At 48.2% G+C, this 13,736-nt stretch overlaps 1 protein-coding gene across 1 annotated transcript; it reads right to left on the bottom strand.

Moving 5' to 3' along the window:
* Positions 1 to 568: 568 nt before the first annotated feature.
* Positions 569 to 12,155, bottom strand: CD8A (CD8 subunit alpha). The gene is given in 8 exon segments (XM_034064783.1): positions 569 to 727; positions 729 to 786; positions 2,191 to 2,221; positions 4,147 to 4,263; positions 4,788 to 4,883; positions 5,319 to 5,678; positions 6,207 to 6,348; positions 12,138 to 12,155. Coding segments are annotated over 8 exon segments (969 nt in total). The 5' UTR covers positions 12,144 to 12,155.
* Positions 12,156 to 13,736: the final 1,581 nt, after the last annotated feature.

Below are 13,736 nucleotides of genomic sequence, written 5' to 3'. Positions count from 1 at the left end.
GGACTTTAGGTCCTTCTTATCCTATTTAATGAAAATGATTCATTGTTATACTTAATTAAGAAAGGCTTTTTGGGGGGTTGGAACTAGATGATCTTAACATCCTTTCCAACCCTAACTATTCTATGATTCTATGACTCATGCACTGTCCTTTCAGTGTGCCTTTCCCCACCCTCAGAAGTGAATGAAGAAGAAACCAGGGCTTTTCTTGGAGTTAGGGAAGCCGCTATCAATCCATAAGGACTTTTGCTTGTTGCAACCCAGTTCCCTACAGAGGAGTTTTGGGGGGGGGGGTTTCTACACAACCAGTGTGCTCCCAGTATGCCTGGAGTCACTGGGCTCCAGCAGCTGCTGGTTTGCTGCTGCTTTGATGAGCTGGGGCTTTGGCACAGGTTTGCACTGCAGATTCATTTGTGGGGGGAAAGGAACCCCTCAGCTGCCAGCAAGAATCCCAGGCCAGCCCCTGAGGCCCTCTTTGATCGGGTGAATGTCACTGTTAACTTCCCAAGAGCTTCATTTCAATCAGTGGGAGCTGCTCGGAGCAGCAGGAATTCCCTCTCTAAAGAAAAGCTTAAATCTGCCGCAATTGCTTAAACCAGAACTGTGTCACTTTAGTGCTGCTGGAGCAGAGCTGGCCTTGATGAGAGGATTTCCTGAGGCACTTGGAACCCAACTGCCCCATTGGTGCGACACGGAGCTCTGCAGAGTGGTTTTCCCCCTTAGGAGCAAAGCATCTTTGCACAGGGCTGGTTATAGGGATTGATGTAAGTGAAGAGTGCAAACATCGCCCTCAAAAGGGGTGCAGGAACAGCTCTTTGTTAGCATTTAGCCCTTGGAAAGCCAGGCAGGGATCTGAAGAGGGCTGGGTGGAATGAACACCCATCATAAACATGACAGGCTGGTCCCTTCTTCAGCCGGGTAAGAGCAAACACAGGTCTGGGGCTGCAGCTGTACTGGGATATAAGATTACACCCAAGGGGCAAAGTCATTGCTGCTCAGTGCCTCTCTCCTTGAACACTCTTGTTCTTATTCTATACCAAACTATTGTAGTATCATTCCAAACCATTCCAAGGTTATTCTGGCAGTGATTTCTGATGTGTTCTGCCTTTTGGAAATGAAGATTGTAAGGATCCAATTCCTGTTCATTCAGGGGGAGGGAGGTTCTTTCCTCTTTCCAAATGTAGTAATTTGGATGACTAAACCCCCTATTTTTTACTATGAATCCCATAAATGTATAACAATTGACTGTGTCCAATTTAAAAGATGCTCCATTTACAAAGAAGAAGGTGTCAGAGATGGGAATCAAACCTTCTTGCAATCCAGCTTTTCCAAGCCTGAGCCCAGCCAGGGCAGGAGCAGGGATTTTGGGGCTGGAGCACTCCCTTGCCACCAGCCTGGGTTGGGTGCACTTGGCACCAGATGTGGTTTTGTGCAGAGCAGGGGGTCGATGGGCAGGAGCAAAATGTGAATTCCTCATGGACAAAAGGGTTTATTTTCATCCAAACAGGCAAATTGCAGTTGTTATTCTGATGGGGTTTTCCTGCTGACTCAAGGGGATGGGGGAGGCAGAGGGAGAGCATAAAGAAAGGGATCCTGTCTGCCCTAGGACATGGGTTAACTCTAAAGCTATACACATCTGCATGGCTGTCATCTAACAAAGTCATCTAAGGCTGCATCAGCCCCTCTGCTGCTGTTCCTTACTGACTGTTGGGGAAATAGAGGCACAAAGCTATGGTGATGGTGGTCCAAAATAGTGCAGAGGGGGATTTGGGATGCAATAGCTTGTATCTAACCATGGCTCCAGTGATGGCTCTGAATGAACAGCCTGGGGAGGAGTGAAGTATGGTCACCCCAGGCTCAGGTTGGAGGCACATAGGAGCACGTTGTGCACTGGGAGCACACAAGTGTGGTTCATTACACGCATCAAGTGATGCACAAAGGCTGCCACAAACACCTCATGTCTTCCTATTGCAGAGTCAGTGCTCAGTGGTTTGAGTTACTTAGGATTAAAGAAACAGGCATAGGAGAAGAGAGTTTTACCTCTTTTTTGCCCTTAATTCACTACACATCCCCCTCCCATCCACCGTACATCGGATGAAGAACGCTTAGGTTGGATTTTGGCACCTGCCTCCTTTATCCCTTGTGGGTGGGATGCTGCCAAGTTTCAAACACCCACCCCTGTCACTTACTAACCTTTTACATCTGCATCTTCGTCTCCTGGTTTCTAAAACGAAGAAGAAAATGTGTCAGTTCAGAGCCACCAAATCACAGCTCAGCAAGGGAACGCTGCAGTGAGGTAGGGCTGGTGTTCCCCAGCAGGCTGCTGTCTTCAGGACATATAAAGATGGATAAACCCAGCTCATTTTGGAGGAAAGCCATGCAAGGAAGCAATGCTGCAGCTCCCATTCCCCCAGCAGTCCCAGAGTATCCTAATGAACCAGGTTTTCACATGAGTCACAGTACCAGCATCAGCCTGGGAACACCGACAGGGAATTAGGTTTCCTTGCTGTGCTGCTTTGGCATGTTGCTGGAAACCCATTGGCATCAATGAATTCCTCGTGGGAATGATGCCAGCTCTTCCTCATTTTAGCATTTAGGTGGTTACTCTGGGATGTGTTCAGCAAAATACAATGCCTGGACATTCATCTTAGTATAAGGGGGGGAAATCTGCCCTTGAGGGCTGGGGCTGCAGCTCATGGGTTTTCACTGGGCATTCACATCACCATTAAAAGGCAGGAATGAATCACTGAACGGTGTTTGTAGCTTAACTGGGAAACCCTGGTGAGTGCAGAGGGAACTGACACCAACTCTGGACACTCTGCTGCAGCATCAGCCATTTCCCTCAAGGAGAATGATGTTTTGTTGGGGCTCATCAATGTTTTCTTCCTGCATCCCTTCCTGTTGCTGCAGGTCCTGAGCAGTTTGCAGGGCTGAAGGATGCTGAAAAACTAACTTTCAGCCTTTCAGAACCTAAAGGGGCTGCAGGAAACCTGGAGAGGGGCTTGGGACAAGGGCCTGTAGGGACAGGCCAAGGGGAATGGCTTCAACCTGCCAAAGGGGAGACTGAGCTGAGCTCTTAGGCAGAAGCTGTTCCCTGTGAGGGTGCTGCTGGCACAGGGTGCCCAGAGAAGCTGTGGCTGCCCCATCCCTGGCAGTGCTCAAGGCCAGGTTGGACACAGGGGCTTGGAGCAGCTGCTCCAGTGGAAGGTGTCCCTGCCTGTGGCAGGGGTTGGGACTGGATGAGCTTTAAGGTCCCTTCCAACCCAAACCATGCTGTGGGTCTATGATGTTCTGTGATATTTCAACTGGCTCAGCTGGTAAATTCATCTCACATCAGCTCCAGGCTGTGGGGAGAGTGAGGATCCAGTTGGGTTCATTCAACAGCAAAACTGTGGTGGTCCAGGCAAATGAGCTGAGCTGGTTTAATGGAATCAGTGCAACCTCTGGGGTACCTCAAAGTTGAACTGATTTCAGTGAGCACTGAATTGGTTTCAATACATTTGCACTCGCTGCTTGCTCAGGGTAGTGAAAGGTGAACTTTCCCCATAGGACTTTTTGCCTATCCAGAGATTCTGTGTTACTGCTTTAACTGCAGCAGCCTCTGAACCCGTGGGATGAAGCTGCTCATTCGGTTACAGCTCAAGCTGCTGGTGAGGGTCCTGGTGTTTGAATTCACAAGTTGTGTGCCCAGAGCTTGTTTATTCTGTCCAAGTGTTTCAGGTTCTGGTACTTCCATCCTCTGATACACCAATATAAGGATGGTAGAGCCAATACAGTTTGGTAGAGTGAAGTTTTCCCTACTTATAATCTATTTTTCTTCCTTAAAGGTCTTTTCTAACCTAAATCATAATATCATAGAATCATAGAATGGTTTGGGTTGGAAAGGACCTGAAGATCAGCCAGTTCCAACCTCCCTGCCTGCTCCAGTCATTCATGATTCTATGGTTCTAAAGTGATAACTATTTCTCAGCCTAAGCCTACTGATGAGTACAGTGCAGTGATTTTAGCAGTGGTCCTTCCCTAGGGCTGGCTGTCCTGGTTATCTGGTGCCTATGTAAAGGGGATAGTTGGAAGATCTCTTCCCTTGAAAGCCAGGGCTGCAGTTTCAGGCCAAAGGAATGTCTACAGAGGGTTATGGGTGACTCTTACGTTGGCACAGCATGATGGTGACGGCCAGGGCGAGCAGGAGCAGGAAGCAGGCGGCTGTCATGGGAACCCAGATGAAGATGTCACATAGCAAATCCAGCCCTTTCTCCTTGCTGGTCTCTGCAGGAATAGAGAAAGAGGAAGGTTCACCATGTGCTGGTGGAGCCAGGACCTGCCTGGTGTCAGTGAGGCTGGTGGTGAAGCAGAGGGTACCCCCTGCCCACCAGTGACCTCCACAAGTGCATCAGTTACTGCTGATCATGTACACCAGCATCAAAAGGCAGAAGTAACCCCCTGAGTGGTGTTAGTAGGTTCACTGGGGAATCCTGGTGACTTCAGAGGGAACTGGCACAGCAGTTCCTGGGAGGATGTGTAGCCAAAGGTGTTCTTGTATCCCCTGCTGAATCCAAACCCATCCCCAAACCCCCCTCCACCTCTTCCCAGTGTGCCCAGCATGAGACCCACTCATGCTTTTACATCATTTCCCACACAGGATGAAACGCTGGAGTTCAATCCTTCCAACTCCGCTAAAGCTCCATGTGTTTTCACACTCCCCACATCCCAAAATGCCTCCAGGATCTCCCTCAGTATCAATGGACCAGAGCCCAGCTCTTCCCCTCTCCCTTCATGCAGCAGAGCTATACCTGAATCCGGGATCCTTGGGCAGGGGTCCCTTTCGGTGATGTTGGGTGCTGCGGTGGTGGGTGCTGGGGTGGTTTTGGGTGCCACTGTGGTGGTGACTGTAAGTGAGAATGGAGAACACAGTGAATAGCTCCTCCTGCCCTTGTGCTCTCCCACCCAGACCATGACCCATACTGGGTCTGAGGGGGCCTCATAGATCCCACGTTGGGTTGTGACTCCCCCAAGACCCCGTAAGGAGCTGCAGGCTCCTGCCGAGCGGGTGGTGATGGACTTTGCTTTAGTCTTATCCCTTAAGAGCCATGAATGGGATGGAGAAGCAGGGATGGGAGAGGTGATGCTGTGTCTGCCCCATCACCTTCGCTTCTGGCCACAAGAAGGCAGGCAGGGAGCCTCTGGCTGCACTGGTTGTGCTTGCCTTGGGCAAACAAGCATGGACAATGGGGTCTGTGGGAGAGCTGACTGGTTACAACAGGCAGGGACAGGAGGTGCTGGGTGCTTTGGGAGAGCTAAGGTTGGGTGGAGGTGTTGCTGACCTGGGAGGAAGACGGGCTGGCCAGGGCTGAAGTACAGGACTTGGTTGACGTTCATGAGGCAGAAATAGGTTCCCTGGTCCTGTGGTGTGAAAGAGTTCACTGCCAACCAGGAGAACCTTCCGTCCTTCCCCGCCTGATAGTGTTGGGATGTCCTCATGCTATTCCCTCCAAAGATGGTCCGGGAAAGGGAAGAGATGAAGACAATGAAGCGAAGGGTCCCAGCCTTGTCCTGGTGGACCCAGAATACGCCACTGAGCATGTTGTTGCTCTCACACTGCAGCATCAGTCGCTCTCCCATCCGGGGCTGCTTGGTGCTGTGGATCTTCACCGTATACTTCTGGCCACGGATCCCAGGGCAGCCTGTGGGAGAGGGATCCATGTGGGAACCGCTTGGGAAGAGCCATGTTCCCTCTGGACAAACCTCTTTCCCTGTCCATGAGGCCAGATGCTGCCTGGATGAGCTGAAGGTTTTACTGGAGTCCTTGCTGGGGTTGTGCATGGAGGCTGCTCAGCAATCAGCCACCCGGGGTTTAAAGGTGGGTGCTGCCCTTAAAGCCTTTCAGCTGCCTTCTCAGGGATGTTCCCCCTTCCCAGCTTACCCGAGGTGGCTCCTTGAAAACACTGACTCCTAAATCCCTCTGTTTCCCATTCCCCCTCCCCTCCCGAACCACTTCTCCAACCGGGCTCCCTTCCCAGCACAAATGATGCTGCAGCCACCCCTCCATCCACACCACCTTCACCTCCACCGAGCAAACCTCAAAGCCACCCTTTTGGGTTTGCTTTTACATTCCCTTTAACCATTTAGCCCAATTTCCTGCATTCAGGGGCAGGGATTCACTTGCCCATCCTGGTGAAGGTGATGCACAACCCCATGGTGTCCATACTCACAGAGCCCCAATGTGAGCAGCAGGAGCAATGCAGGAGCCCCGGTCATCATCTCCTTGGTGCAGTGGAGCAGAGATGATCTCTCTTGCTTGACTTGGGTAGGCTGTGCTGCTCTTTGTGGAGGATGTGATGTCACCAGGACCCTCTTGGGCGATGTTCAGCATCTGCAGCAAAACGAGGAGAAAATAAGATTCCTGAAGGAATCCAGTTCTAATCCAGAATTCAGGGTCATTTACCACTATCAGTTTGCAACGGTGCCGCAATGGTTTTGCCTTGGTGACTCCCCTAAAGATCCAGACTGATGATGCTCATGTCTGAGACAGGATCATCCCCTGCAGCCATTTGGGGGCTTGGAGCAGCTCCAGCCCCACACAAGTGATGGACAAGCCCAGTGCTTTGGCTGCAGGCCCCGGGTTGCAGGGACTCTGCTGCCTTCCCTTGTGCGCACCCACAGGGATGGCAGAGCACCTCCTGTTTCACCACCACATGGGGTTTATACCAAGTGTTGTTTACCCCCAAGCACACGTGTGCCTGCCCCGCAGCTGAGCTCCAGGTGCTGCTGGGTTGCTCCCTTTGCATCCCCTCCTGCAGTTGCTCTGCAGAAGCCACTTAGCGCAAGGCAGGTGGTCTGGGATGTGAAACCCATCAAGGGAGCCCCATGCCCTTGGGTTGTGCTTCTGACTTCTTGTGGTTTGCTTCTGGAACCACAGGGTCTTCCGCCCTGCCAGCAAACCCCTGTGTGCTCCAACGGGGAGGGCCCTTGCTGCTGCCTCCGGGGACCACTCACGCATGGGTATGGGTGATGCTTCCTTGAATGGTGATGCTGGTGGGCTGGTGGGTTATAGATCTTCTTCTTACTGGCACTTCTTGCCTTTCCTGTTGGTTGCTTCTCTGTGGGAGGTGTTTTTCTATGACCCCATCACAAAGAAATCCCCCTTTTTTCCTTGGTTGTGCCAGGGATCAGGTGCTGCTGATGCTGCTGCCGTTGCTATTGTGGCTGCTGCCTAATGATGAGTGAAGGAAAACGGTTTAGGAGCTGGCTTTATTCCATTGGGCATCAAAGCGTGTTGGTGAGTGAGGAAAGCTGCTGTTAGGCCCTGCTGGGATGTGTGAAATTCATACTGAGGCTGTGAGACTTGTGCTGTCTGCCTGAAATAGAGCAGGTTTTGGCAAAAGGAGGATAAAATGGGTTTAATCAGTTAAATGCCATTACAGGGATCTGGATCTCACAGTCCCATCAAGGAAATGTCACACTTGAGCTCTGTGTTACCTCTGAGCACTCCATGATGGGACATCACCTGCTGATACTTGCATAGGCTCCTCCTGGTTTCAGTGGGCAGCTCTTTCTCCTTATCTTAAGTAGAATTCATCTTCCCTTTATAATGGGATAAGCTGCTCTTGGGAATTGTCTGTCTCCATAAGCTGATGGAGGAATACAGACAAGGAACTGAAACCAGGGCCTGCCTTGTAGATGACTGCAATTGAGTCTTAGGTTTTCTGAGATGCAGAAGCGAGCTGGTCCCTGCCATCCATCAGGATTGTTGTGTGGGTGCCTCCCAACTTTGTCACTATCACACCTCAGTGACAGCAAATGGAATTTCAGAAGCAATTTCCAAAGTACAACCTGAGACCAAAGCAGGAAAATTCCTCATTCCCATTGTTCAGTATGGTTCAAATGGGAGTGAGTGTGCTGTGGCTCAGGTGTTTGTCAGGAGCAGGTTCTCACTGATGTAGTGTGTGGATGCTTAACTACAGCACATAGTGTGTGTCCTCAGAGAGGCAGTGATGGATGTGCTATACATCTAAAGGATCATCCAGGAGGGGCTGTTGCTTTTAGCAGGGACATCTTACTTCTCTCCTGTCTCTGATTAACATTGAAGGTTATTATGAATCTCAATGGCCTTAAAGGTCTTTTCCAACCTGGTTGATTCCATGATTCTATGGATCAGTCCAGGGTAACAAACTGGAGCCCAGAGATTCCTCTCCTGGATGTAGAGGTGTCCTTGATCATGGTCCTCATGGCTTGAGCTGGTTTCCATGCAAGGCCACTGTTCCCTTTGTTACATTCAGACTCTGTGTCACCATCCTCCTTTTTCTCCTCATACCCATACTTGCTGCAGCACTTGGTGACTCACCACTGCACCAATGGTGCCACCAGCCCCTGTCTCTTGTGACTCCTGCCCATTGTGCTGGGCAGCCACAGGAGCTGGCTTCAGGGGGAGCTATTCCCTTCTGCTGCCTGCAAGAGGCTGCTCATGAATACATCCTTTAAAGGCAAGACAAAAGCTTCTTGTCAGCAGAGAGATACAGCTGCAAGGGGGCTGTCACACATCCTTCTTCTGCATGGACACTCTTTGTGGGCCAGAGGGATCCAGGCAAGTGTAGCTCCAATGGAGATGTCTGTATATGGTCAGACAAGAGCACCCCTTTCCTGTCCCCCCATCTCATGTCTCTGAAATAATAAGTGAGCTGAGGCAAGGATCATGGAATGGTCTGGGTTGGAAAGGACCTGAAGCTCATCCAGTTCCAACCCCCCTGCCATGGGCAGGGACACCTCACACTAAACCATGGGTACCCAAGGCTCTGTCCAACCTGGCCTTGAACACTGCCAGGGATGGAGCACTCACAACCTCCCTGGGCAACCCATTCCAGTGCTTCAGCACCCTTACAGTAAAGAATTTCTTCCTTATATCCAATCTAAACTTCCCCTGCTTAAGTTTTAACCCGTTACCCCTTGTCCTATCACTACAGTCCCTAATGAAGAGTCAAGAGTTTCTGGTTTCTGTGTTTAGGTATGGCTCAGCATGAAGCTGTTCCTATTTCACAGACTAATAAGGAAAGCTAAACCAGTTGCACTGTTTGATCATGGAAAGCTCCAGGCACAAGCAGGACCTCCAGGAACAGCTCTCATTTAAAACCAACACTCGTATAAAGGGTTTACATCAGTGATGTAAGTTTTGTGCTGATCACCTGGTCCAGAACTGGCAGGAGGAAGTGGCCAACCAAATCAGCTAAGGAATGTCTGTCTGGTTTGGTGCTTTGTCCTCTAGATTATATTTTGCCATAGACTTGGCATTGTTAGACCGGGGGCCTAAGTCAGACCAGTGAAACAGCAGCATTAATACCATGTTATTAGTGTATATTAACATAACATATATTAACGTATACTAATATGACATATTCTATTGTGGTGCCACAGCTGTGACAAAGGAAGAAGGAGAAACTCAACCAGTTTCTTCTGCAGAGCATCATGTAAGATGTCAGGGGACCAACGAGGTTGGTTAGCCAGTAGAAGGTAATTCCCTTCTCTTTTCCCAAACCTAGCTATTTTACTCATAGCTAAGGTTGCTGGGATCTGATTGCTTAAGTTGCTTTTGGCAGAGGTTTATCTTTATGTATTAAGAGCAGCCCAGGGCTGTATTTAATGAATATTAAATAATTAAGCAAAAGGAGACAGGAGAAAGGAGAGAATAGACAAAATCATGCAGAGAACAGACTAACAAGGGTGTTTGAAGCTCTTTTTATTGGAGCTTGGCAGGAGGTGAGTTCAGGATTCACTTTCTCTATGGTTGCTTGCATTCATTGAACAGAGAAGACAGGGAAATGAGAGGGAGCTTGGGTCATCATTGCTGAAGGAGATGCTGAGTTTCACATATGGTCGATTTCTCAGTCATTTTGCATAAGGATCCCAGTGACTTCTTCGTGGTCTAAGAAGCTCTCCAGCTTCTGAGCATCGATAATACCAGACATCACATGGAAGCCTCAGAATTCCATGACTGGCAGCAGGAGCACATGGGAATTACGCTACGATTAACGATTGGTAGACATAAAAGGAGCATCAAAGTGACCATCTATCAGTTCCCTTGTTCTGTTGCCCGTGGTATCTCCTCACAGTGCTTCAGGAGGGCTTCCCATTGGAAAGCATTGATGCAGTGCTGCTGCTGATGAGCAAGTGCTGCTTGGCCCCTGCAAGTGATCAGTGATGGGCTTGACACCGGACTGTGCATGCTTCAGCACTGCTGATTCTTCCTCTCATTACCCTTTAGAAGATCTCCTTCATGAGGAGGAATGGAAAGTTCTAACGAAGAGATCAAAATCTAGCCCCAAATCACACAATCTTGTTTCAAACAGAGGGGGGAAGGATCTTGAGACTGAAGCACACAACTTTTCCGGTGTGAAATGAACCTGTGGTTTATGAGCAACTTGCTGCCCCCCTCTTTGCAGAGCTGCACCACCAAAGGGGTTTGTAGAATGTCAAAAACAACTGTCACCCACCAGATGCTATCTTTCCATTGTAGTTGTTTCCAACTCAGTGGCCAACACTGCCCTTTCTTCTGTGTACTCTCACACACCTCATTTACAGTGTGTGCAAACCACAAACCCTCCTGAGCCTTCATCTCTCCGTGGTGTAGACCTTTAGCTTGGTCACTGGGTTGGAGATCTCCCTAATCTCCATGCTTGGTGGTACCCCAGCTTTGGGTCCAATAAGGATGTGCAATGAGGCTTCCCACACTTGATGCTGTGAACTGCACAAGGATCTCTCTGGAGAAGGTGGATGTGAAATGATGCATGCTAGGAAAAGCAGTCCTTAGTCTATAAACTAAGGAGTAATGGCTGTTCCATTGCTGCTCTGACTCTTTACCTCCTGCATCACGATGACTTGGAGCACGTATTTCAGTAACACTGGTGTCATTTGCAGCTTGTTGCTGATGGCAGGAATACACAATCCCAGCTCCAGGAATGTTCTATCTCAATTTCTCTGAAGAGACTGATAGGAAATACCCGAACTTGGATTTTGCTTTTGGTGCTGATGTTAAGGCAGAAAGTGAAGCCCTGGAGCTGGGTGTCAGCACAGCCCAGCACCGCTCCTTGGTAACCAACAGGTTCACCTTGTGCTTATGCTGGACAATGGTTGCACCTTAAGCTTTGCTGAGGAGCAACAGAGGTTCTCCAGCATCTCCTCCCATGGTGGTTCCCAAAGAGATGTCAGATGTGGTGGGTTTCTGACACGGGCCATGCTGCAGTGCGGAAGAGCAGCACATACCCATCATCTCCAATGAGGCCCTGCCTGTCCCCAAAGACATCTGCCCAATACCTATGTTCTGTGTTGCATTTCGTGCTGCCTGCATGGCTCCAGCTCTCTGCACTGGGGGGAACAACAGGATATGCGGTGGGCAAGATCACACACGTATATCTGCGGACAGAGACATCTCTTAAGCCGCAGCCTTCCTCCCTGCACAGCCTCATAATGGGAGGGTGATGAGCCCCGTGTTTTGGTACCCAACCTCTGGCTGGATGTTTTAACAACAAGCAGAGAAGAAGAGCAGGAAAACCAATGTGGCTTGCACCTTGGGCAGGGTAAGGCTTGCTCCATTGTGCTTGTAGGGTGGAGGAAGGTGTGGGGTGGGATGGGGCATGGGGCTGACAGCAGCAGACAGAGTGCTGGTGGTTGGCACCAGCTTGTGGGCTCCATGCTTTGCTTTGGGTTCATCCATTGCTGCCCATGCAGAGCAAATCAGGCAAATCTTTGGTGTTCCCTGGAAAAAGTCAATGTTATAAAACCTTGCCTGCAGCACACAGGGTTTCTGCAGGATTGGGTTTTCTGCTGCGTGATGCAGAGGCTCAGTCTGCTTTGGGTGAGATGAAATTCAGCTCTTTGTTACTGCCCAACCCAAAAACTGCCCCTTCATATGCTTGTTTATCTTAAAGCCGAGATGAGAAGCTGAATCTCAGCAGGGGATGAATATTGAACCTCCTATTGCAAATACTGAAGGCATGGGGAGAGCTTTGTTTCATGTGAAAGGAGCCCTGGTGTATAAACTCCAGGTAAGCTTTCCCATAGCAAGGTGGGAGAGAAGCAAAATGCTTCACACAAACAGATGTGTAGCTTGCTCTGATGCATGTTCCAGGTAAATGAATGCTGGAATTGCCAACTTCCATAGAAGCTGCAGTGTGGAGTGCACACGATGCACACACACTGAGAGGCACAAACAGCTTCACTCCAGCATATAATGTTTAATTCAATAAAGTGAATCATAGAATCATCGAATGGTTTGGGCTGGAAAGGTCCTTAAGAGCATCCAGTTCCAACCCCCTGCCAGGGATGGAATAATAATATGGAAGGAACAATTTCTGGTTTATATGGAGCAGGAATTGGATCTGTTGCTGTTTCTGATTTAGTGAATGAAATGCAGTAGGGGATACATGGGCAAGGTTATCTGTCAATCCATGTAGCTGTCAACATATATGTATAGTATATATAGAGTAACATATATATATTATATATAATACATAACACAGTATATGAAATAATACATGCTATGGTCATTTATAATATATTTAAATATATATATTTAAATCTAACACATTGATTTAGAATACATATACCTATACTGTAAACTTTTATCTATTAGCATTACAATATAATAATCATAGTTGTAATACATAATAATATAAAATTCATGTAATAATAATATAATAAATGTAGTATTAATAACAATAAATTAACATATTTAATTATATAATACAATTGAATAATCTAATAATATAATTAGAATGATAAATGCATAATATACAATTATATCACAGTCTATTTTATATTTTTATAAACATGTATATTTATTATATATTTATTATATATCACTATAATAATTTCTATATTTGTTATATATATGCTTACATGTAACATAATATATAACTATTTTAATATATATACTATATTCAACTATACTATATAACATATAATATGCAATTTATAGGTGATAATAATAATATCTAATTAGAAAACAGTTGCTATAACCAACCATCAATCTCTATAATGCAATGTTTCTATATTTAAGGCTCCTGTTAACTGCTTGGTAGCCCAAAGAGCAGAGTACCCTGGTTAGCTGCTGTGTGCTGAGGGTGCAGGAGGGCTTCTGTGTGTGGGATGCTTCTGAAAGATAGGGAAGAGACTTGCCCATGCCCCTGCTCATGTGTAGGGCTGTGTCTGTGTGCAAAAGGGATTTGGGAGAAGCAAGGGAGAACTGGGCTATGTTTTGTGGCTTCTGGGACACATCTGGTTTTATGTGGTGGGAGGAAAGGACATTTAGAGCTCCCATTTCACAGCTCTGGGCTGGATGTCCTGCTGGGGATCCATTTTTCCTGCTGGGAGGATGTATTCACCAAGCAGCTGTTGTGCACGGAGCTGGTCTGGCCCAGGATTAATCAGAAGGAATTTAAACAGCACCCATGGATATAGGCAGAAAGAGCAGGGTAACAAGAGCCAGTGGAGCTCAATAAGGACAAGTGCCTGCCTTGCACCTCAGTAAACCCAATCCCAGAGTGCAGCAAAGGCTGGGATCTGCCCTGGGAGCAGCTCTGTGGAAAGGGACCTGCGGATCCTGGTGGACACCAGCTCAGCATGAGTGAACACTGGAGCTGCAGCAGAGAAATCCAATGGGATGCCAGGGAACATCAACAAGGGCATCAGCAGCAGGGATAAAGATGTGATTATCCCACTGTACTCAGTGCTCATCAGGCCACAGCTGGAAT

This window comes from Melopsittacus undulatus, chromosome 7 (genome assembly GCF_012275295.1).
Source record: "Melopsittacus undulatus isolate bMelUnd1 chromosome 7, bMelUnd1.mat.Z, whole genome shotgun sequence".
Classification (NCBI taxonomy): domain Eukaryota; kingdom Metazoa; phylum Chordata; class Aves; order Psittaciformes; family Psittaculidae; genus Melopsittacus; species Melopsittacus undulatus.
Note: the sequence above shows the minus strand (reverse complement) of the source record. Positions and strands in the feature narration are given on the sequence as shown.